Raw genomic sequence first — 23,519 nt, forward strand, 5'->3', positions numbered from 1 at the left:
CGGGGCAGTCTGCCCGTTCGTCCCCACCACATGCTCAATGGGGTGGAATATGTCTCTGCATGAAGCCATGAGGCCATCTGGTGACGCGGAACAAGTGGCATTGCCAGAAAAAAATTAAAAAACACGAACTTAATCCGGCCTCACACTGTCGCCTCACATTCCTGCTCATGCGTGAAGCAGGTCTCTATTTCAGTCGGCCACACTCAGGAGGAGGCTCCTGTTTCCAGAAAACAGGTGGGCTCCTCCCAAAAGCCTCCCGACAACAAAAAAACAAGCCGCACTGAGTCTGATGTTTGGGTCTCAATGAGCAGAAATCATAAAGCAACACATGAGCGCGCTGCCAGCCGTGCGTAAAGGCGCTCGACTGAACGCAGCACCGACAGATTTAAGACCCCCCCCTCCACCCCCACCCCGCCCCTTACATCTTTTAGATTTAGATTATTGGGACTATTTCTGCTGACTGATGGATAAAAGAAGGTATCCACTGTGGATTGATGGGTGACAGATCAGGGGGGAAACAAAGAGCCTTGTGAGTCGAGATATCGCCGCTGAGGGATGATGTGGAAGAGGAGGAGGGAGATGGTACAGTACTGAAAGGGGTGGGGGGGCGAGGGCGGGGTTTTCTGTGCAAGACGAAGAAAAGTAAATTCAGATAGACTTCTTGCGGCTGGCGCATGTACCGTGGATTTTACTGACACACAGAGAGGGAGGGAGGAGAGAGGATGGAGCTGGGGATGTGCACAGAGGAGCGGCCTTTCCCTCTGGATGTTACCTCTCCTCCTGAGTGAAGCTGGGAAGCCTTTGATCCTGCGGTTTGCCTGCTTGTTTGTTTTTATAAATACATATCTATTTTACTATTTTGACCGGTCTCGATACTGTACAACCAGCACCATCATCTGCAGCCATGTCGGACTCTGAGGACATGACGGAGTTCGTCAGCATCGTGGAGCGAATCGAGCGGGGAGAGGTGAGTCTGAGCCGGATGATTTATGGTCCCTGTGACAGAAGCGGTGTGTCTGTCTACATGCTCCTGCAGGATCAGTAGCTGTCAGTGGGTGGAGAGGGAGGCTGGCAGGCTTAGACCACTGCCTATTCTATTCTATTGTATTCTATTGTATTCTGTTACCAGCTCCACTATTCTGATGCTGTAATATGCTGTTATTATCCATCAATAGTTGAAATCACACCTATTCACGTGTCAGGTGAATGCCTCTGATATACTGACCATATTTAAACGAATCTATTTATTTTATTTTCATTCTATTAACCATTTATATTATGATATAATCCAACACTGACCAGTAGCCTAATAAACCTTCTTCAGTTCATTGAATTAAATAGTCTATGAACAGACAAGTCAAGCAGCTATATCTTCTATTGTACTCTGTTCTTTTCTATTCCATTGTTTCTACTGATGTCACTGAATTTATTCAACAACTCTGACTGTATTAATATTATTCTTTATTCATTATCACAGCAGTATTATACTACTATCTAAACCTGTCCATTCTAACATTGTAACGTTATCTTAAGTATAACATTAACAGTCTGCATAGATCCACTGATTCTATTCTATTCTATTCTATTCTATTCTATTCTATTCTTTGCCAAACCACTTCTATTTAGATTAGTATATTATAATATTACTATTAACTGTATGGATACACCCACACATTCACTACTATTCTTTCTTATTCTATTCCTGTAAAAAGTATTGACTTAATCTTCTTAATCTGCCTTAATCTGAAGTCGAGCTGGGTCTTCTATTCTATTCTTAGATAAAAACGTGAACATGAAGGGTTGAATTAGTGGCTTCAGTCCCTGAGTGTCTTGGTAGTTAGATTGTGCTGCAGGCAGATCACAGGCTCCTGTCAATTGGTTATGTGGGACAGTTGGCTGCAGCTGGGTAGGGAGATGGTGCACCGGGTTACTGAGGTGTGTATGTGTCAGTATAACGAGGGGGTCTACATGTTTTTCGCCCATTTCCGACTGGCAGAATGTGCTGGAGTGTGTCTCTCCTGCTCACACAACATGGCATAGATTCATCCATGCATGCACAAGCTGCGTGTGTTTTGTGTGTAATGGAAAAAAGAGCACACTGGGCACGCGATTGACTCACTGGCTGGCTATGATTACTGAATTCAGTGATATTTCCAATTTTAATTAGGCCCGTCTTGCTTTATGGGCAACAAGGTTTACTCTTAACTGTGTAGTGTCACATTGACTAGAGAGAATGAGCAAAATTAAGATCACATGTAGTGCGAAACTGACTGTCACAAGCTGTGTGAGACAGAAACATGGAGAAACGTTCAGTGAATCTAGTCTGTGGAAATGCACCAAACAACATAAACATGACATCAAATTCTTCTTTATGCTGAAAACGCTGACATTGTAAGTAACCATTTACTCTGAGAATGAAAGTAGATCAAACCTTTGAAAATACTGGAGAATTCTATGGAAACATTTGGATGTGTTAGCTGATAGAAGACAAGCTCCTCTTCCCTCCCCTGAGTTTTGTCTCTCACGGGGTGTGTAGGTCCCCACAGACACCCAGAGAATATTCAAAGAGACCATTTCATGTTGAAAAACTGTGGCACAAAGTGCATATTATATAGAAATGTAGACGTTGATTGAACCTCTGTTGCACTCATACTTGTGGGAGCTGCAAAGGTATTTGCATTGCGTGCTGCAACAGTAAAGCACATGTAAAGTGCTGCACAGTTGTCTATGCTGCACATTGCGTGTACTTTCACTTTTGGTGCATTATTAGACACGCGCTGCATACGTGCTGCATTTTATTGCAATTCATTTAGTGTCAGTGCACAAAAGCACAATATAATATCTTATATCATCTTTTTTTTTTTGTGTCTAACAGGAACGTATTAGATACAGAACAGTATGCTGCATGCAAACCAGTGCAGACTGACCCCCCATGGCCCCAGACTTAAATAAGTTTACGTGGGGCCCTTGAAGGCAGCAGTGGTTACTATGGAGATGAGGCTCCCCCCCTCCCCCTCTCCCTCCTCCCCCCCTCCCCCCCCTCACTGCAGCAGTACATTGGCTGCTGATTCACCACAGAGCAGCGTCATCTCTCTATTTAAATGCTCTCGTCGCTCCGCGTCGGCATCTCCTGCTCCGCCGCGAGAAGTTGTTTTTAGCCGGAACACCAAACGTCGGATTAGTTGTTTTTATTTATATGTACATATTTGTTATTACCTCTGTTGTTGGTGTGTGTTTTCTTGGGGCCTCGTCATGTCGGTGGAGAAGCGGCGCAGCAGCATTAATGGGGTAAGTGAGAGTCGGGAAGATGATTTAAAAAAAACAAAACAAAAAAAAAACCAAAACCCGGTCCGTGTGGAGACCGGTCTTTGTCGGAGAGCTGCCCCCCCCCCTGCTGTGAGTGTGGAGTTGGAGCCGCCGTGGAGCTTTTTCTCCGTCACTTCTGCCTCTGACCAGCCGCCTTGTTGTCTCCTCTCCTTTAACTTCCTCTATTGTCCTTTAACACGTGCGGGTTTAGTGAAGTTTTGCACGAGCGCAGGGAGGATCATCTTCACCGGGGGTGGAGGTGGTGGAGGTGGTGTTGGTGGTGTTGGGGGGGTTTTACTCCCACCAGCTGAAGGAAATGAGCTGATCACACTCCCGGTGGATGAGGTAGAAACATCTGATCTTTTAAACGTGAGCCGTCGGAGTCGTGTGATTTCACTGTTCGTCTATATTTAGCCGGGTTTAATCCGCTCTTATGTAATGTTGCGTTATCAGAGGAGCTAAACACACTGCTGTGGACTGGATCCATAAGATGATGAATGAATCTGGCCTTCACACTGGAAGGACAGTCATGTTCCCCTCACTGACACAGCTTCAGGTGCAGGCTTTACACATTTCTAGTTGTATGAGTAGAGCTGTTTAATCTAATTATCTCCACAGACATATCCTAATGGTGGCTAGGCTGATGTGACAGTCAAAGGCAGCTGCATGCTTTTCTCCTTTCAGACTGAGTTGTCACGCTGTTTGTCTTTAACTTGCTGGTTTTTGTGTCTTCTTTATGTATGTGTGGATGACGTGTGGTGTGTCTCGTGCAAAGACCCAAACGTGAAAGCACTAGTTTCTGTGTGGAAGATTTCAATCGTCACGTCTCCATCTCCAGGTTCCGATCAAGAACATCGAGAGGGAGCTGATCTGCCCGATCTGTAAGGAGCTCTTCACCCACCCGCTCATCCTGCCCTGCCAGCACAGCATCTGCCACAAGTGTGTCAGAGAGCTGCTGATGCTGAACCATGAGGACTCTTTCGATGCCGGCTCCGAGTGCTCGATGCCGGGCAGCCCCAGGTCCAGGGTGCCCTCCCCGTCCATGGAGAGGCTAGACAGGCTTGTGAGATCAGGTGGGTGTCAGGGTAAGGACCAAGAAAATGTTTTATTTTGTTGTGTATAGGTTGGCGCAGGAAATTGGATCTCATGTTGCTCCAGGGTTAAAGGAGCTAAACAACAGTGTGTCGGCCAGTAGATTACTGTATGTGAGCTGATGGAAGCTAATGAGCTTAAAATGAAAGTATCAAATACATTTCAGACCATTTGCAATAGAAGTGTGGAGATGTCCCTGTTAGTCTTCCCCCTCGATTCCCTTAACGTCACTTTTCAGTTTCAACAGGTTTCAATGGTTTGACCTCTATAGAAAAAGACAAAGGACTTAAAATATTTCCCAAATAATGAAATGTCACTACAAATAGAAACTGAAAGGCATCTAAAAAGGGCAGTAGTGCCATTGTGAAGAGGATTTCATGAACCAATAAGCAAATTTTTAACCAATGCAAATTTAAGATTGAGAGTGAATAGGATTAATAGAAACTTGCTGTGAGCAAGACAAAAATCTGGGCCAAGCTTTATTGTACGATATCTGGGTTTCAGACCAGTGCCCCTCCTCCCTCTCTTGTCCCAGATAAACCAGAACAAACATAAGAAATGATCATTTTAGCACTTAGCCATAATATCACCAGTCATCACTGCTTCTCTTTTAATCCTGTCTGCTTTTCATCAGAGAGACCGCAGGGGAACTTGACGAGCCGTAGTTTTGTCTACCAGGAGAAAAGAAATGTTGACGAGCTCACTCAAGCCCTTAATCGTTTTTCACTGTCTGCCTTTTGTTAGCCCATGGGCATCAAACACCGCCTTCAAGCGTGCAAGGGCTCGTGCATCAATTTGAAAATATTTTAGGAACAGAGAGAAGAGTAGCTATCAATTTCTTTAATTGGATGTACAGGCGCACGTACATATGTCTTTTAGCTCTTAAAAACCAGGCCGGGCTGAAGGAAGGGAAATGAGTTAAATGAGTTGTTACAACATTTTTAGGTTCGTGCTAGACACATGGCACTGTTGCAGCGAGCTTGAGCAGGTCAGTGTCTAAGGCTTGAACAACGCTGTGGAACATAAGGCTGCCACAGGTCTGGGCCATTTTCCATAACGATGGTGTCTCATTTATACTTACGTGTGCTTTTCTTTACTTTACTTTAAATGTGTCTTTGGTTTGATAATGCAGATCAATTCCTGTGCTTATTCAGTGCTACATCCATACTGCACACATATTGTTTGAGTATGTTGGGAGAAGTAAAGTAAAGTAAAGTATACTCAACATAAAGCAAATAGAAGTGTCGATCTTGGCCAAGATGGTGGTGAAAGATATACGGGAACACTTCAGAAAGAAATGCTGTATGTCTAGTATTCAATTTACAACAGTACAAGTATTGGATGAAATATTTGGATGTACTACCTATTATTTAATGGCAAATTTACATATTTATTTTTCTTGTACATTAACTAAAAAAAGTATACTGCACAGACAAACATCTGCTGTTGTTAATGCAAAGTACAGATAGATGGTTTACATGTCTATTCAGAACCTCATACAGGATGAAACTGTGGCGTTTGGTGCAGGACAAACTGCCTCAGAGCAACACTGCGAATATAAACCAGAGGATCCGAGCTGAAAAGATCCTCAGAGTACAGTGAGGTGAACAGCTTTTTGGGAGCTATTCAGATGTGGCTCCAGCACACTGAGGCCGGGTCCTCAAACACTGCCTCTCTCATTCAGACCCCCCTCCACCCACCCTGCAACCTGAATGAGTTCATTCTTTACTGGCCGAACTTCATCTGTTGATGCAGGAAATAATCCAATCCTGCTGTTGCATAAACAAACTTCACACCTTGCTGAAACCCAGTCTAAATGTAAATTGGTGCACTGTGTTTTAAGTCGCTTAAATTAGTTAAATGCACTATTTTAATAGTTTGTCTGTCCATAAAGAAACTCGGTCCACTCTACATAAACTACCAATGGGTCTTTTATAACTGGCATTCCCTTGGGGATTATTTGTTACAGTGTTAAGTGCATTTAATCAGCATGTTTCCAAACACAAATTCTCAGCGTGTTTATAATATTTAGATTTGAGACCTTGGAGGTTGTTATGAGGACACTACCTCCAACAACACAGCGATTCTGCCTCTAGCAGTGGGAGATCAGATCACCGGGAGTCATGGTGATACAACCTGCCTGTAAGGAATGACTGAGGGATTAGAGTGAAGGGAGAGAAAGAAAAGACTAACAGCTATATTTATCGATGCACAGCTTGGACAAACCTTTCTGTGCTTGTGCAGAGGAAGGCAGTTACTAAAACCTCATTAGCATTATTTATTAAATTCATCCTACTTTACGTCACTGTCGTTAAAAGAGAGCATGATGCATTTATGTTCAACGGCTAACTCTTGAGAAGTGCACTCTGTTGCCATACGCTCTTGAAAGAACCGTTTGGCATGTTGAGGGAAATATTAATTTGATTAAAAACAGTTGATGGGTGACCACTCGTGCATTTTTGGCTACGCTACAGCTAAAAGTTGCTTAGCTTGGCATAAAGACTGATTCACTACTCCCTATGTAATGTAGATGAAGAAGTGTAGTGAGAAGTAAATTGAGATTTCAGACAGTTGCTACTCATTACATTGTGTCATCGCTAATATAATTATATAATATATACATTTCTGAAAGTTGTGCAGTGTGGGACCGTTGGCAGAAGAGGCGTGCATGTCGTGCACTTCATTGTTATATTTGATCTTTGAATGAACATCATTAAAACACCACTACAAAATAATGAACACCTTTTATATAGTGGATTAAACAGTAAATGGGGAATGATTTCGGACACATACATAATAGTCTCCTAAATCAGGTCTGTTATCTCGATTAGGACGGGGACACAGCATGATGGATCATTTCACAAGTTTGGAAGCATTTTGTCTTCAGAGAAACTAATACATTTTTGCACAGAGGGGCGACTGCGGATTAGCCCCCAGTTACATATGCAACACCGTTTGGAGGGTTCCTTTAAAGGCTGCTATTTGCAGCAAGTCGAACTTGTTTCAGTGTTCATATAGGCACCTGACAATTTCCTTGTAGAGGAACAATTGTGAACCCCTGCTTTAATGCTACTTGAGATAAGCTAATGGTGTTCTGGGGCTCCCTTCTTATCTGCCATACAGGCGTGAGTGTATTTGTGCTCAAATATACATTATGTGTTAAGTGCACCGATCAAGAGTTAATTGTGTTTCAATAACTTTATATACTGTGTACATTTTGTTTAAGCACTTTGTTTTGTATTTCACTCTGAACTGCATTACTGCATTTATTTATTTTTTAATTACAAGTTTTGTGCAGTTTAATTTTAAGTGTGCTTTGTTCCTCCAGTGTCATGATGTCTACAAAAATGGTCTCACATGTCACTTCACGTTATTAATTGTTTCATTTTTCTTGTTGGTCTCACCTCACTTCTCTGTTCATTGCTTGCAGCCACAGTTCGAAGGTCGTTTGGAAATCGAGGTAGACGCGGGCTCCGTGTTTTGAGTAGCTATAGTAGTGAGTACAGTGTTACTAGACCTCCTGTGAAACCCTAGTTTGGTTCTACCTTTTTCTCTGCTAAGTCCACATTAGCCTCGACAGCACAATCATACAAACTCACAACACTGGTTAAGTAAAAAATACACTTTTCAGGAGACTGACGTCAAGAAGAATGTCCCTTAAATGTCCACAGAGCATAAAATGATTCGATTTTTCTCTCAAAGCCTTTAAAGATGCCTGGATGAAGTAAGAAGAGATGAATATCTTCTGTATTTCTTTTTTCAAACTTGATTTTGTAAGTAAAGTCCAAACAACTGTGACTTGTTAGAATGAAACTGGTGAGAAACGGTCGAGGATGTTTCCTAGGAGTTGAAGTAGGACAGGAATGTGTGTGTGTTCCTAAACCCCTGGTGTCTCTGTAGCTAAGCATTGCATTAAATTTGTAACGCTGACATGGAGAGCTGTTGTTACTGAGCCAAACCCACACATACTGGAGGAAACTTGCATTATGTTTGGGCTTGCCTTTAGAGAACTATAAATGCTTACCTCACAATAACTGGTGTCTGACCAAAGGTTTCTAATAACAGATACCCGTTTAATACTTATTAATCATTTTGGGCATGATGAGTCAAGTCTCTAACTCTCTTGTTATTATTGTAAAGCCAATTTATGAAGTTATTAGCTCATTGGATGTCTAAGTAAATGTAGCAGCAAATTTAGATTTGCAATATATAAAGATTTCTTTCCCAATAGATGGACTCACATTGGATTTATATTTGAATTATACTTTAAATTTGCTAATTTGTTAGTATTCCCAAGTATTATTTTATATTCATATAAATCCCTCTTTGGGTCACAGTGTCAATCCAAATGTTTGGTTGGATAGTAAAATGTGAGATCAAATGTCGGATCACAGATTTATATTTGTATTAGGAATGGAAAAACTAAGAGGTCTATGAATACTAGACAAGATTCCCTCTGTGTAATTGACTCTGTTGGACATAAGAATTGTGCAGAGTAAAACATAAAACGCTGACTTGCTTTGCAGTGACTCATCAGTTTCTGCCTTTGACTTTGCCTCCTTCTGCAGATACACAAACACCTGCGCGCACACACACACACACACACACACACACACACACCCTTTGCTGCAGGCCTCTCCTGTCTGCTGCTCATTTGCTCAGGCCTGACCAGAGAAACTGAGTCACTGCGCCGCACATGCGTACACACGCTCCCCGTTAGTAACGGGCCGTCTGCTTCACTAATTGATTTTTTTAAAAATGCAGACTTTCTGCCAGACTTTCATCCAGTGACCTCCCTCGTCTTAACAAGTCATTAGACTTTTTAATTAGACTGTCGCACCCCGTGTGATATGAATTCAAGTAGGAAGAGCAGTAAACCTGTGGGAGGAAAAACTAAGCTCATAGTTAGTTTGTCAGGCGTAGAAAACTGTCCCCGCACTGTCGCTCTTCAGATCGGCTCACATCACTCCTTCACACAGCATGCACATGGCTACACACCGCATACTGTATGTTTTCTGCTCTGTCACTGCTTTTCCCTCAGCTGCACCTTTTCTTTTCCGAAGTGCTGTTCTGAAATGGTTTCCCTGTATTTCGCTTACCTGAGGAGTGTTTGATTTAATTTCCAGGTCCTCAGAAACGGAGTGGTGGAAAAACTGGCTTGCAAACTGAGATAAATCCAGCACTCCTCGCTTCCCCTGTTCCCCACAAACGTGACGCAATATTTTTTTAATTATTCATTTATTTTTTTATGTGTGTTGACTTCAGTTTGCTGGCTTTACGTGTGTGGTAACCATGTTTTACAGACCCAGCTTGCGTCTGTGATGTGACCTTGTGTTTCCACCTTCACATTACTGTGTTGCCGCCTTGTTACAATGTTCCCGCATTAGTAACAAGCATATTGTGGGAAACTCTTCAAAGCAGTTTTGCTTTAAGAAGAGTTTTGTTCTGTGAAAATAAGTGTGCTTTGAACTGGACATGTGGTGTTTAATGTTCAGTTGCTGGAAATTTTTGTATTTCAAACTTTTAAGTTGTGCTTCACGCCATGTAATTCAGTTACATTGCTTGATGTTAATGTCATGGTTTGTCATTTTTATTTTCTCGGACGTTATTTCACTTGTCCAGGTCATTGTAAGCACTTAAATAGTCCTGTGGTAAACTCTGATTGACTTGCAGTGTAAAATGGATTCTCCATAAGCGCCAAGGATGCTATCCTTCCCATGACTATCCTCTACCATCACCCCTCAGCCTGTCCCAGGATTCTTGCATTGTCTCTCTTCCTGGACTTGTTTCCCTTTGTGACGACTTCTCGATACATTGCCTGTGTTGGTGTTTTGCTCCATATATCCACATGTCTACTGAGCAGTTGTCACTGTGGAAGAAAAGCAGGAAGGGAGACATGCTGAGGCCCTATTTGTGAATAACTTGGTCTGTCCACACGGCCCATCAAAGACATTTTTTGCTTCAAAATCATACTTGGCCACTCGGTGCTAATGATGTAATTCTGCTTTTGTGAAACTCAGCCCAGAATCTGTTGAACACAAGTGGGGGTTCACATTTATCAAAGCCCCATTTGATTCTCTTGGAAACTATTACTTCAGTGTAATTTGAAGTCAAAGAACATTGTTCACGTCAAAATAGAGCCTCAGGCAAGACGGTAAACTGGGTGACCCAAGGCTATGGATTACACATGATCTGTTCTCACTTGACCTCCTCTCCTCCCCTCCAGGCTCTATCTCATCCCCGGGGTGGCGCAGGGGGTCTGTGACTCCCCGGGTCACCACTATCCCATGCCCGGGCTGCCAACATGACATAGACCTCGGCGAGCGTGGCATCAGTATGTTGTTCCGCAACTTCACTCTGGAAAGCATCGTCGAGCGCTACCGCCAGGCGGCCCGAGCAGCCATCGCGATCATGTGTAACATCTGTAAGCCTCCACAGCAGCAGGAGGCTACTAAGAGCTGTATGGACTGCAAGGCCAGCTACTGCAACGAGTGCTTCAAGCTGCACCATCCCTGGGGCACACCCAAAGCTCAGCATGAATATGTTGGTCCCACAACAAACTTTAGGCCAAAGGCAAGTATCCTCATTTCCTAAAGACTCAAAGACACACACTTGGACTATGAACATTTACTGGTGATAACTTGAGTCACATGAGTCAAAGATAAACCACATGTAATGTATAGATTTGGCCTTTCTCTGTCTTTTTAAATGAATCAAACGTGAATACTGGCAATCTGTCGCTATCTGTGTTTTGCTGTACCTGTCAATATATTGTCTTTCACTTGCAGTCTGTTGATCAAACTGCAGTTTCGTCTCTCACTACCTCTGATGGGGATCTTGCCAGTAAAATGTGCTATTTGAACTTCTATTTTAAGACTCATCAGGAAATGGGCTACAGAGAGCTATCTAGATACTTTGAAAGTAGCTGTCATCTTGTTCCTCTTTAGTGTGTTGATCACTGCAGTTTAAAAGCAGCACGCAGTAATCTCTGCCACACACTACTGCAGTTTAATATACCAGTGCATTTATTAATTCAGTTTTAACCAGTTATTCTCTTAAATATCCCAGGTGCTTATGTGTCCGGAGCATGAAATGGAGAAGGTGAACATGTACTGTGAGGTCTGCAGACGACCTGTGTGTCACCTCTGCAAACTGGGAGGGTCCCACGCCAACCACAAAGTCACCTCCATGAGCAGTGCGTACAAGATCCTCAAGGTACCAGTGGGATTCCCGTTACGTCTTTGTCCGGTTATGTGTTATCTGATGACTAATTCTGAATGGGCATATAGTAACAAGGATTAAACGGAGCTTGAATACAATGCAGAAGTTATTTTATGTGCTTAAAGTGATCATGGTTAAGCAAAGCAGCTGTGAACCATGGATTTATTGATATTATTTATTATATTGTCCACAGTTTTAAATGGTACAATATACAAGTCTTTGCCATCATACACTGACAGACATTTAAAATATATTAGTTCAAATAAGGATTCCTTCAAAAGAGATTCTCAGATCAGTGCCTTTAATAACCTGAGTAATATCTTTCCATTTATTAGTGAGCAGTATTGGATCATATCTAAACTATACAACAAAAGATCTTTAACTAGTTTTGTTGTGCTTTACCGCCTACTGACTGGTCCCTGAATCTCTCATCTCCTGTTGTATTGTTAATGCCCGACCTGTACCTGTGCTGACATGTACCGGGCCATTGACATCAACCTCTCTTTGTTTGGAAACTGACACCCAGGCTTGGCTACTGGGTAAAACTAATTGGCGTCGTGTGTGGTCATCAGATTTTTGCCACTGAGTAGAATGAATTTCAGTCTGTGTTTGGTTTTGCTTATGTGCATACGTCAGGAGATTGTATTGAAGGACTTTCTGGTTGCTGTAACAACACAATATCTAAACAGATTTGGGTTCTAAGCAAAATATATGGAAAAGTAATTTAATCTTGTTGCTCTGAACACTCCATCATAGTTAACACAGGGCTGGGTGACTCAGCAAGACGAGACAGAATCTGTGTGAAATTCAATCTTCCGGTCTGCATTAGCACAAGAACTGTGGTGCTAAATATTTAATGAGACCATTTGTTCCCTATGATTTTTGTTAGCATTGTATCTTCAAACAGTTGAAAGGCGTATCCGATGTCCGGAAACCTTTGTCAGCCAGAATGTAATTTGGGTTACGGTTCCTTGGAACAGTAATGCACGGTCATATTATTGTGATACTGCAGTGGATGTTGTTTTATACCTGACACGTACTGAAACAGCCTCTCAGACTGTGTTGTACAGGAAACTCTGCACATCACATCAGAGCTAATACCTTTTTGATACTTACTGGGACAATGGGAGTTGTTTAAATGACATTTTCAATATATCCACAGCTTAGTTGTGTCCATGTGTTTTAGAGTTTGAGACCTCATGTAATTCGCTTTAAAGGCTGCTGATTCTTTATTTATTTATTTTCCTTCCTCTCATCAGGAGAAACTGGCCAAGAGTATCCATTACCTCATCAGTAAAGAGGACCGGGTCAGGACTCAGATTACTGAGCTTGAGCTGCTCATCAGTCAGACTGAGGTGAGAGAGCTGACTCATGCTGCTGCAACGCAAACACCCAAAACGTACTTGATATTGTCTCTGATATTGTCTTTTATCTTATTTTTCCATAAATAATTATCCTCATCAGTTTGTTGTTCTCTTATCTTCCCGCATTTAACCCATTAATCCTGTAAAAGGGGGTTACTTCAGGCCCTTTTTTTTTTTTTTTTTTTTTTTTTTTTTTTTTTTTTTTAAATATCGGATTTAGATTTTTGTATTTTTAGTTTCACTTTCTTTTCCTAAACTTGACTTCAAAGGGGAATTCTTGTATCTGTTAACATCTCTCATCTCCCTGTGAGGAAAATACAGTTAAGCTTAGTTAGCTGTACCTTCTTATTGAATACAAATATTTGTATAGCTTTATCAAAACCAGTCTGTTAAGTTGAGGAACAATTGCATATTGCCTGTGTATGAACAAGGAAGGTCCCTAAACAAACAGTATGCAAACCACACAAACAGGGAAACGCGGGCTTTGCATGTCTGGGTTTCGGCCTACAGTAGGAGCATGTTCCCCTTTTTTCTTTGATGCTTTCCAAAATGGGTGGTGTTCAAATTTCCTTACACTTTCAGTATAGGAGTAGTGTCTGTGTGACAAATGGAAACTGCTGTTATTTTTAATATGCACTTTTCTTTCCATTAGTTGTTCCCTTTTTATAATCTAATTGTGATTGTGTGACAGCTTGTTTGACGGTCGCCTAGAAATGGGAGTTTACAGTAACACTTAGTGCTTATTTTACTCAAGCAACTGTGAATAAACTGTTTTAATGTTAGATGATTGGAGATGAGTTGATGATGAAATGAGACCTGTACTGTCACAGTTTTCTCAACAGTCTTGGGGAATCCTCACATAGTTACTAATTGTAATGATGATGTGGTGTGGTTGACTCATTAGGAAAATGGCCAACTAGCAGAGCGACGAGCCAACGAGCACTTTGAGCGTTTGTTTGAGACCCTGCAGGAGAGGAAATCGGAGATGCTGAGGTCCATCGAACAGTCTCGTAACCGGCGCCTGGACCAACTCAAGACGCAGGTATAAAATACTAGAACTAAATTTAATTTCTACATACACGAATCTTCACTAATCACATTGGCTATTGAGATGCGAGGTTGATTTTAATTTCCTAGATCTGTCTGAACAGGGAGTTAAACACCATTATTTTCTGAGAATGCTGTTGGGAGGGTTTCAAATTGCCCAAATGTTTGTTTCCCAGGTGGAGGAGTACCAAGGCATGCTGGAGAACAGTGGTCTAGTGGGCTACGCTCAAGAGGTGCTGAAAGAGACGGACCAGTCCTGCTTCGTACAGACTGCAAAGCAACTGCATGTCAGGTAGAGCTGAAAGATGCAGACGCAGTGATTTATGTTTTTGAACTCAATATGTTGTTCGATAATGTAATAGTATGTTGGCGAGGTTCTTCAGGGACTTTGAGAACAATGTTTAGTTATAGACTGTTAAATAAGGTCCTCAAAATAGTGAGACCGGTATGTAGAGGAGCCACATTGTAAGCATTGCATTAATGAGATGAATGATGAAAGATGAATGAACTGTTTAAGTTTAGAGATGAAAAAGGGATAGTGTGTTTAAATGACAGGCGTAGCTTTATCTTGTATGTTAAAATGATGCTAGAAAACTCAAAAAGCACTTGTCAGGAGAGAATTCTGAGATGAAATGCTTGTAAATAGTTACCGTACAGTCACCATGTTTTTATGGATGAGTTTTCCAACATTGCACTTAAGCAGCGCTTCAGTGTAACTCGGTAAGAGGAAGTCAGTAGAAATTATAGTTCACAGGTTTTACCACTTAAATACTGTAAATGTACAAATAAAAAAAATATATAAATAAAAATAAGCAGCTTATTTCTTAGTCATTACCAGATGAAAAGAAGTTACAGTTTGCAGAAGATAAACTTAATTATTAAACAAGCTAAACGGTCACACATTGATTCCTGTTATGACTCATTTTGACGTGTCCACATAAAGTTCATCGTTAGCAACACCTCCTTGTTAGATTTCATCGGCACAGTGTGGTCTGTTTATCTTGAGACCATCAGTCTGATTATGTGTTTCGGTGACTGGAGTGTGTCACAACACACAAGGCCACGTGCACAGAGGTTACCAAACTCAAGGACAGTTAAAGGAAGACTTAACGGTCAACGGTCCAGTCACCATTTTGCTCTCTAAGCTGACTAATTGATCTCTATTAGCAGCTTTGGATAATCTGGGAGCCTTTTCACTCTCAAGATCATGATACTGCATCCTGTTCACTTTTCCCCCTGTTGACAAGGATTTGGTTTTAAATTTAAATTTTCAATTATAGAAGGAAACATAAATATAGATACAATGTGTTGACATACCAAAAGTAAAGCAGATGAAACATGTGAATGAATAGTGATTCCTTTTTATGGCCTCAATACTGTATTTAATGAACGTAAAGGAGTAATCTCTGCTCATCAAAATGAGCCTGCAGCGATGGAATTCATCAAATGATATCTTGTATGTTTTTCAGGATTCAGAAGGCCACAGAGTCTCTTCGGACCTTCCACCCTGCAGCTGACCCGTGCTTTGATGAGTTTGTGCTGGACACATCCAGGGAAGAAACTCTCATCAAAGAGATGTGCTTTGGTGGAGGTACAATCCATTTTTATTTTTATTTTTCTCAAATGGCATGCTCACTTTTATTCCTATTTTGCTCCATAATATAATTTAATGTAATATTTATTCTGACACTTATTTTCAGTACTTAAAATTAGTGCTGAGACTGGAAAAAGTTACCATTTCATGTCAGGAAAATATGGGGACATTTGTTTCTATTCATTATCATGGATAAAGACCGTCTTTGTTCATGTGTCCTGTGGACTAAAATCTAGCATGGCCAAAGGAAGTGGTTTGTTGCTGCTTTTCCGTGACATGCTGCACTCTGGACCTGTTCTGTGCTAAAAGGTCAGAGGTCATTTGTGGGCAGCTCAATTAGATAAACAGGTTGAACACTGGATGCGCTTCTAGAGGATTATACTGCTCTGAAGTTTTGTTCTGGTCTGCTGATCTCCAAAGGCTTGGTCTGTGAAAGACTACTCAGGTAGAAGTTTCCCAGGACAGATGATGATGGTTGTTTTTAAATTACAAAAGAAATTAAATCAGTTTATTTCAAGAAGAAATTGATCCAATAAGGCTTAACACATAATGAAAGGTTGAAATAATGAGGTTGCCACAAACGGAGGTCAAAATTTGCCCATAATTGAGTCGTCTTTAGAAATGCAGTGATGGTTAGTGACATTCAGCTGTGGCCTGCTTCAGATTCCTTAAGTATGGCTCGATCGTATCTAACCTGACAACATTGTGTGTCTGGGAGGGAGAGCAGTATCGAATGTCCTTGTTGCAGATAGTGACAGTGTTGTGACAGGTCTTTCAGTCGTGGTTAGTCAGTGACAGTTGACGAGTGTTTTGGGGTTGGGGGTCCTGAGAGCAGCTCATCTGTAAATGACAAGCTGATCAGCATCGATTCAAAGAAAAGGCTTAAGCTTTGAGTGGCGTCTGACTTAAGCATCAACAACATGAAATTATTAAGGAAATAAATGTTGCTGACATTGCAGACTAGGCTGGTTTGCCTTGGCACAGTGTCATTATCCCTCAAGTGGATGAAACCTAACGTCTGACAGCTGTTTTAGAGAATACAGATGGCCGACAAAGCTAGGAGTGACATGAGATGGTGGCTGTGGGCTTTTATTGCAAAACAGGACAGTAACCCTGTTTGTTCAAAATCAGTGCCATGAGATTCATGTCGGAGGCTACAGTAAGCTCTGTCTCGACGCCTGAAATAAATTACAGTGGAGTTACTTTGATAAAGGAACCACTTCAAGAAACTGTTCAAGGACATTGGACTCTTACAAAGGTGTAATGAATAGTTTTACAGAATGAATTTGAACTGAATAATTTACAGTTCAAGAAGAGCTAATGCAGACATATCTTTACATAATATCCCATCGGGATTTTATTTTATTATGTTTTTAAAGATGATATCTATTTTCCTGTTTTGTTTTTAGATAAACAATCTGTCAGTCTTTTTTTTTTTTTTTTTTCTCCAGGTTTATTTTTTGTTCCTAAAATAACTGAATATTTCTCATTGTGCTTCTTTGGAAATTTTTTTAAGGGTCTGGTTTAAAGCAACAACAAAGGTAGTCTTCCAGGGTGGGGGAGGTAAACTCTTCTTTTCACTCATCCCGCACAGATTTAATCCTGCCTGTGTAGGGATTAGACTAGAAAGCTTCCAGTAATGAGATTGCTTCTCTAACTACTATAGAGAATATTGATCCCCTTAGAGAAAATTGGTTTTCCATATAAAGATGCACCCTACATGATTTACTGCTTCCTCTGTTTTGGGGAAAGTGCTGCATGCAGCAGCTTTGGGTTGTCATTATGATGTGTGTCTTTCATTTAAGTGGCCTGCGAGAGTTAATGATGCTCTTAGTGTGAGCTCAAAGAGAGAAAAGAAGCTGCATTTCTATACTGCAGTAATTTAATTTGTCTTCAACAGTGAAGAACCACTATAGAGTCTCTGGATAGTACCTGTAAGCCCTTAAATAGTACATGGTTGTGTTTATATCCATTAAGTCAACCAAAAACGAATTTAGTTCTTACTTGTTTTGAAAAACTTTTTAGTGTAAAGATGTTTTTATTATTCCACTGCGTGAGTGAAAAGCTGTTCTCAACTATTCCCACTTTAAGTTAAAGTTTAAACTTGATAAACACTCTTAAGTGGATTTAAATGTTCTTTCATATTCGCAGAAGGAGCAGTGGAATGATAATGGGCACAAGAGAAACTGGGCTGCACCCTGCTGTATGACTTGGCTTTGGTGCTACCTGTCTGTATCTGATCAATAGTGCTGTCTTTTACTGTGCTGCTACCTGCTGTGCTGGATGGCTGACTGCCCCTTTTTGTTCTAGCCTGTTGTTCCATCTGTTGAAAACATGAAATTGTTTTTGTCAGTGTAGTGGATTAGTGGTTAGTCTCCACAAAGGCGTGCATGGGATTTATTCTGAAGTACTAAATTATTACAGTACTTTTCTTGCTTATTGCTCATCTAACATGAGGAGAGGTGTAGGTGTACCTTTGTTGTTATAATTGTTAATGAAAGTGCCCAAGGCTGGGAGAGGACACAAGCCCATGAAGGAGAGCTGTGCCTGGGAGAAAGACTTTACAGGCTGAGGATTAGCCAGTTGACTTTGGGGGATCAGAAAGCTCAGCAGCAGTGGTGACACTCTTTGGAAAAAGGGAGCGATTGTGAGCAGTGAGCAGTCCTACTGGAGCAGTCAAAAGATGGACAAAAGTGTGAAGGATGAGGAATTGAGAGAGGGGAAAATATCACAGATGAAAGGCGTATTCTCACAGGGTTAGCGATAGAAGTGGGAAGAAATGTGCCTTGATCCTAGAGAGGAAGACACTGACCTACATGGTTACAGTAATGCAATTCCCTTTCTGGAGAAATGAGCTTGAGAACTGTAAGTGAGAAAGTAAAAAGATAACCACTGTAGGGATGGAGGAAGGAGAGGGTTGGTGGTGGAGGTGCTTTAGAAAGTGCATTTCCTGGCAGCATGTCTGTATAAAAAAACCTCTTAACAGGCGCCATTATTCAAAACACTCTTGTTCATTGTCCCAAGTGGATAGCCCCAATCCTGACCAATCCAATCTTTGCAGCACTTGCACAGCTTAATATGCTTAAGCTCAAGTTATTGGGATATGTTCACTCTCGCCATTTCTCGGTTTCCATTTTACTAATTGTTTGTTTTGGTTTTCTTCCTCGTTCCCTTTCTTGCTTGTGTTCAGTTCCGGATCCTCCTCTGATTGACCTTTCCAACAGCAGAGTCTATAATGAGGCTTCAATCTGGTGGAGACTGTCAGAAGATCACCTCCCTACAGATCATCATGTGCTTGAGTACCGCAGGTGGGTGCAAACATACAAAGAAATACCAGCAAGAAGATCTAAATACAAGTTGTATGACTGTAATCGTCTTTTCTCCAGACTTGGGGGCCCGAGTCGGTCCCCGTCCCAGGAGGATGGTGAGGACAGTGGGGTCTGGCAGGCTACAGACAAGGTGTATGGTCCCAGCGCTGTGGTGTTCGATCTGGACCCTGACAGCCTGTACTCGTTCAGAGTTCGAAGCTGCAGGAACTCCATGTTCAGCCCCTACAGCCCAGAGGTCACCTTCCACACACCACCTGCACCCGGTAAGTCTGAGAGGTGTGACTCTCAAGTTTATTTATTTATTTTTGGTTTGCATATTTTTCCCCCCTGTGGAAATGCGGTTGCTGAGTTCTTGGAAGAGGGAGGGAACCAATGTTCTCATAAACCTGATGACTGCAGTAATGTTTTTTATTTCAATCAATACAAGCAGTGTTATTGTTGTTGGTGCCAAGTACATTAATGAATTAACACAATATTAATTATGCACTAGATTAAGCTCCCGACTCTCGAAAACCCAGCCCCTGTAACTGGGCCTCTTTTGGCCTCGGCACCAGCTAAGCTTCTCTGTCCCCTTCACTTGCAGAGTCCTCACTGGAGTGTTAAGCACTGGACTCCATTTTATTTATTTTTTCTTTTTTTAGGGTGATTATCAGATGACAGATGCTTCACTGTTTTAAAGTCTGAATTCTCTCTTGTCATGTGAGGTAATGAAGCGCAGCGGCGTTTTTAGTTTGTCACCATGGTAATGGCTTTTGTGTTTCATATGGCTGAAACCAATTTAGCTTTTGTGTCTGTGGGGGGTGGAGGGTGTTGTACAGCACGGCAGTTTATAAAAGAAACCTGCTGTTGCATGTGTTACTCGCATTTTGAGCTTGCCTGACAGATGCAAGGTGGAATTAATAAAAAATGATCATTATCCCAACCATCTGTTCAACCTGAATCCAGATCATATTCTTACAGGAACTGTAGGACTGATTTATATTCTGCTTCGAATCAACCCCTTGATTTGGATCGTTTTCACTTATTATACAGGCAGAAAGTGTAAGAGTCAGGGGATTGTGGAGGCGTGCATAAACGCTGCTGTTTGTATGGTAATCAGAGCTTTTATGTTGCCAAGTCAACATTTATATATTGTAAAACATGTTGTGATATTAATATTTGTCTTCAATGTGAAATGTGATGCTGCATCAGTTATCTTTGCTCAAATTTTCTTATGTCTTAAATCGCTCATAGAATCAGTTCTAGATAAATGTCACGAGTTCTTTTGCAGCTTAAAGATTATTTTTTTATCTTTACTCACCAAGCTTTTTCTTACATTTCTAATGCCGTACTGCATTTGATGTGAGGTCTTGTGTTTATAATCTAGCCTACATTTTATTAGTGTGTTCCTTCTACATAACCGCACATGAAATGGCAGCATTTTGAACTGATGAATGGAAATAGCAGCTGCGTGTAAGCAACCAGTGTACAGCCTCGTTAGGCTGCTGTTCTTAATTGTATGGTGATGATGGCAAGTAAGCGTGCTAATATTGTGTTATAGCGCCCTCGTGTGTTGGCCATTTAGTTTTCTGCTAAACTTGCACGGTGTGTGTGTGTGCACACCAAACAAACCGGTTCTCATTTTCAAACCTTATCTTATACTTTTTCTTCTCTTCTCCTTCTATTGTCCCCTTCCCATCCATGTCTCTCATCTTGCCCACATTTCCATTTCCTACCCATTTGTCTTGTCTTAACACGTCTTGCACAGCTTTTGGTTTCCTGTTCAGTGACAAATGTGGATTCAGTACGGAGCGACTCATTCTGAACAAGCGCCGGGACACTGTGGAAAGTGTAGCAGGCATGGCTTTTCTCCTAGCAGCAGAACGTGTGCAGACGGGCAGCTACATTGGACTAGACTACATAATTGGGGACACAGGCATCTCTCAGGGAAGGTATGTCAAAGGCTTGATAACAACATATTAGCCTCAGCCTGCAATTATCTTTAAAGAAAAAGACGCATGAACCCTTAAATTGAATTAAATCTAAGCAAAAATGACACAATTTGGAAGCTGTCTGGTATTCTGCTCATTAGACAATCAATATTTCATGCTGTCTGGATATTAAATATTTAAGGGTTTGAGCAGAGGTAGAACTTTTTATTTTTCAGCCCAGGAGAATGACATGGTGATTTCTGAACCATCTTTATCAGCTTCCAGTCAGAAAGTAGTGAATGTGATTAATCACTGTGAGGACCAGCAATGTCACAGGACGCATCAGAAAACGGGGACCAGTGGACAAAGAGTTGGGTCGGGATCATTGAGTCCTGCAAATATGGATTTACTGTTTGTTTTGCAGATTCTATTGGGCCTTCAAGGTGGAACCGTACTCCTACATGGTTAAAGTTGGAGTGGCTTCTGACTCAAAGCTGCTTGAATGGTTTCACAATCCCAGAGGTACCAGCAGCCCGAGGTAAGTGCAAACACATCTCTAGGTGTAAAACACACAGTTCTCATTTACAATCGACAAGTGGAGAAACGGTTTCAGTTTTAATACAAACTGCAACATACAGACACAATTGCAGTACAATGATAAAGGTTTTGAGTCCTAGCTAATCCTGTTATGTAAGAACCAGTGTAAACCTGTAAAGAGCTTACTCACAGACAAAGCCTGCCTTTCTCCCTGGGTCACCTCATGTAAAATCATGTAAAGAACACGAGCAAATGCAAATACAGTTGAAATTCTGTGTTTTTTTTTTGTTTTTTTTTAACATAATACACACAACACAAGGCTGTATTCAGCCATTCATTAGTTGCAGTCTAATATTTAGGATTATTCATGAATTCAAGAACAACCTAAGTTCTTATTTGAGATGACTGGTTCAGTAAACAGTAATATACTTCTCAAATCAGTCTGTAACAATCTTGATAATTATTGGCAACAAATTCAGTTTCAAACCAACTGTAGAAAAATAAGAGTTAAAGACGTCACATTGAGGTTTTAGGAAATTGTGATGGACCTACTTTTTGTATAATAAACAACATTATTAGAAGAAATAATCAATAAATAAATGATAAAATAATGAAAGCTCTCTTTAGTTGTTGACTTAATGTACAGTTTTGTACAAAACTTACTTTTACACATGCTCTGGCTGACATCTGTTCACCCCTCCTCCCTTTCTTCCTCCAGGTACGACCACGACAGTGGACATGACAGTGGCAGCGAGGACACATGCTATGAACTCTCTCAGCCCTTCACGCTCCTCACTATGGGCATGGGCAAACTGTTCATCCCCAAGGCATCTCCCTCCTCCTCTGTCTCCACAGCAAACGCATCATCTGGAGATCCCGGGAATCGCGTGCTTCCCATGCCCCAGCGTCTGGGAGTATGCCTGGATTATGATGCATGCCGCGTGTATTTTTATGACGCCGACACTATGAGGTGCCTTTACGAGAGGCAGGTGGACTGTTCGGGAACGATGTATCCAGCCTTTGGCCTCATGGGCAGCGGCAAGGTTCAACTGGAAGAGTTCATCACTGCTAAGAGACTGACCTTCTGAGTGGCTTCATGCATTGGGACCTGAATCTGTTTAGCTTTTGGCATGTTCTAAGAAGAGCATGTATAATGTATGATCCACACATTAAGTTAAGACTAATATCAGTGTCCACACAATGAGAGACTTTGAGAAATTGGTATACATGTGAAAGGTTTGTCTTCATACCAAAGTCTCCTAATTATTTGTCTTTGGTTTTAATTGTCAATTACGTTAAGTTGTTAAATCTTCAAATCTTTATTTTAACAGGAAACGCCTCCAAGCTTAAGCATACTCTTTCTTTTGTTTTTGGCCAGGTTATTTATAATTTTCAGTGTATTAATTATTAGGTGGTCTTTGTTTCGTGGGCTTTTTTCTGTAATTTTGTCTAAATGTAGCATCAGAAGTTTAGATGTAACCTTAGTGGACCTGAGAAAGCCTTGTAGCTACTTTGAAGATAGCGCCTTTGTGCCTTTCCTTTTTCCTTCTTTTTTAATTTTTAATTTTTTTTTTTAAAGGAATGGATCACTTGGTTTGCTCTAACAAGCACATATTGGCTTGCACAAGCATTACACAAATACTAGGCATAAATACTGTATGTGGGTTTTTACTATAGGTGTAGTTTGGTTTCAAACACTGTTAGGAAGTTTTACCATTTAATGGAATTTATTATAACGTATTTACCGTTGACTGTATCACAGAAAACACTACTTTCCATCTTTGCCACAATTATGTTGAGCTATTTTTGCACAATATGACGAAGCCTTGCACCTGATTAAAAAGAATATCACATTTTGATCACTACCTACACTGTCACTCTCAAAGGCGTTCACTTTCACTGACATCACAGATCCTGGAGTAGTTAGTTGGATTTAAAAGCCTCTCACTGTTTGCACTCTTGCATCTGTTACACAGCACTGAATGTGACTTTTAACATCATATTGAAATAAAAGCCTAACAGGTCGAGAACACTGTGTGCTTGTAGTCAACATCACTTTGACAGATGCAATGTCACTAATAGCCAAAGCCTGTTGGTTCTGGTGCTTACTTATGTGCAA

At 41.1% G+C, this 23,519-nt stretch overlaps 1 protein-coding gene across 2 annotated transcripts; it reads left to right on the forward strand.

Moving 5' to 3' along the window:
• The first annotated feature begins 710 nt into the window (after positions 1 to 710).
• On the forward strand, positions 711 to 22,938 carry LOC113150020 (E3 ubiquitin-protein ligase TRIM36-like). Of its 2 annotated transcripts, none has more exons than XM_026342387.1 (13): positions 711 to 967; positions 4,145 to 4,379; positions 10,625 to 10,971; positions 11,467 to 11,613; positions 12,879 to 12,974; positions 13,888 to 14,025; positions 14,207 to 14,322; positions 15,500 to 15,621; positions 18,815 to 18,932; positions 19,011 to 19,216; positions 20,701 to 20,884; positions 21,288 to 21,401; positions 22,119 to 22,938. In XM_026342387.1, exons 1-13 carry the CDS (start codon positions 905 to 907, stop codon positions 22,486 to 22,488), a joined length of 2,256 nt encoding a protein of 751 aa, XP_026198172.1. In that variant the 5' UTR covers positions 711 to 904; the 3' UTR covers positions 22,489 to 22,938. The 2 variants fall into 2 exon arrangements, with proteins under 2 accessions (XP_026198172.1, XP_026198173.1); XM_026342388.1 differs by lacking the exon at positions 711 to 967 and adding an exon at positions 3,100 to 3,288.
• Positions 22,939 to 23,519: the final 581 nt, after the last annotated feature.

This window comes from Anabas testudineus, chromosome 9 (genome assembly GCF_900324465.2).
Source record: "Anabas testudineus chromosome 9, fAnaTes1.2, whole genome shotgun sequence".
NCBI classification, from domain to species: Eukaryota; Metazoa; Chordata; class Actinopteri; order Anabantiformes; family Anabantidae; genus Anabas; species Anabas testudineus.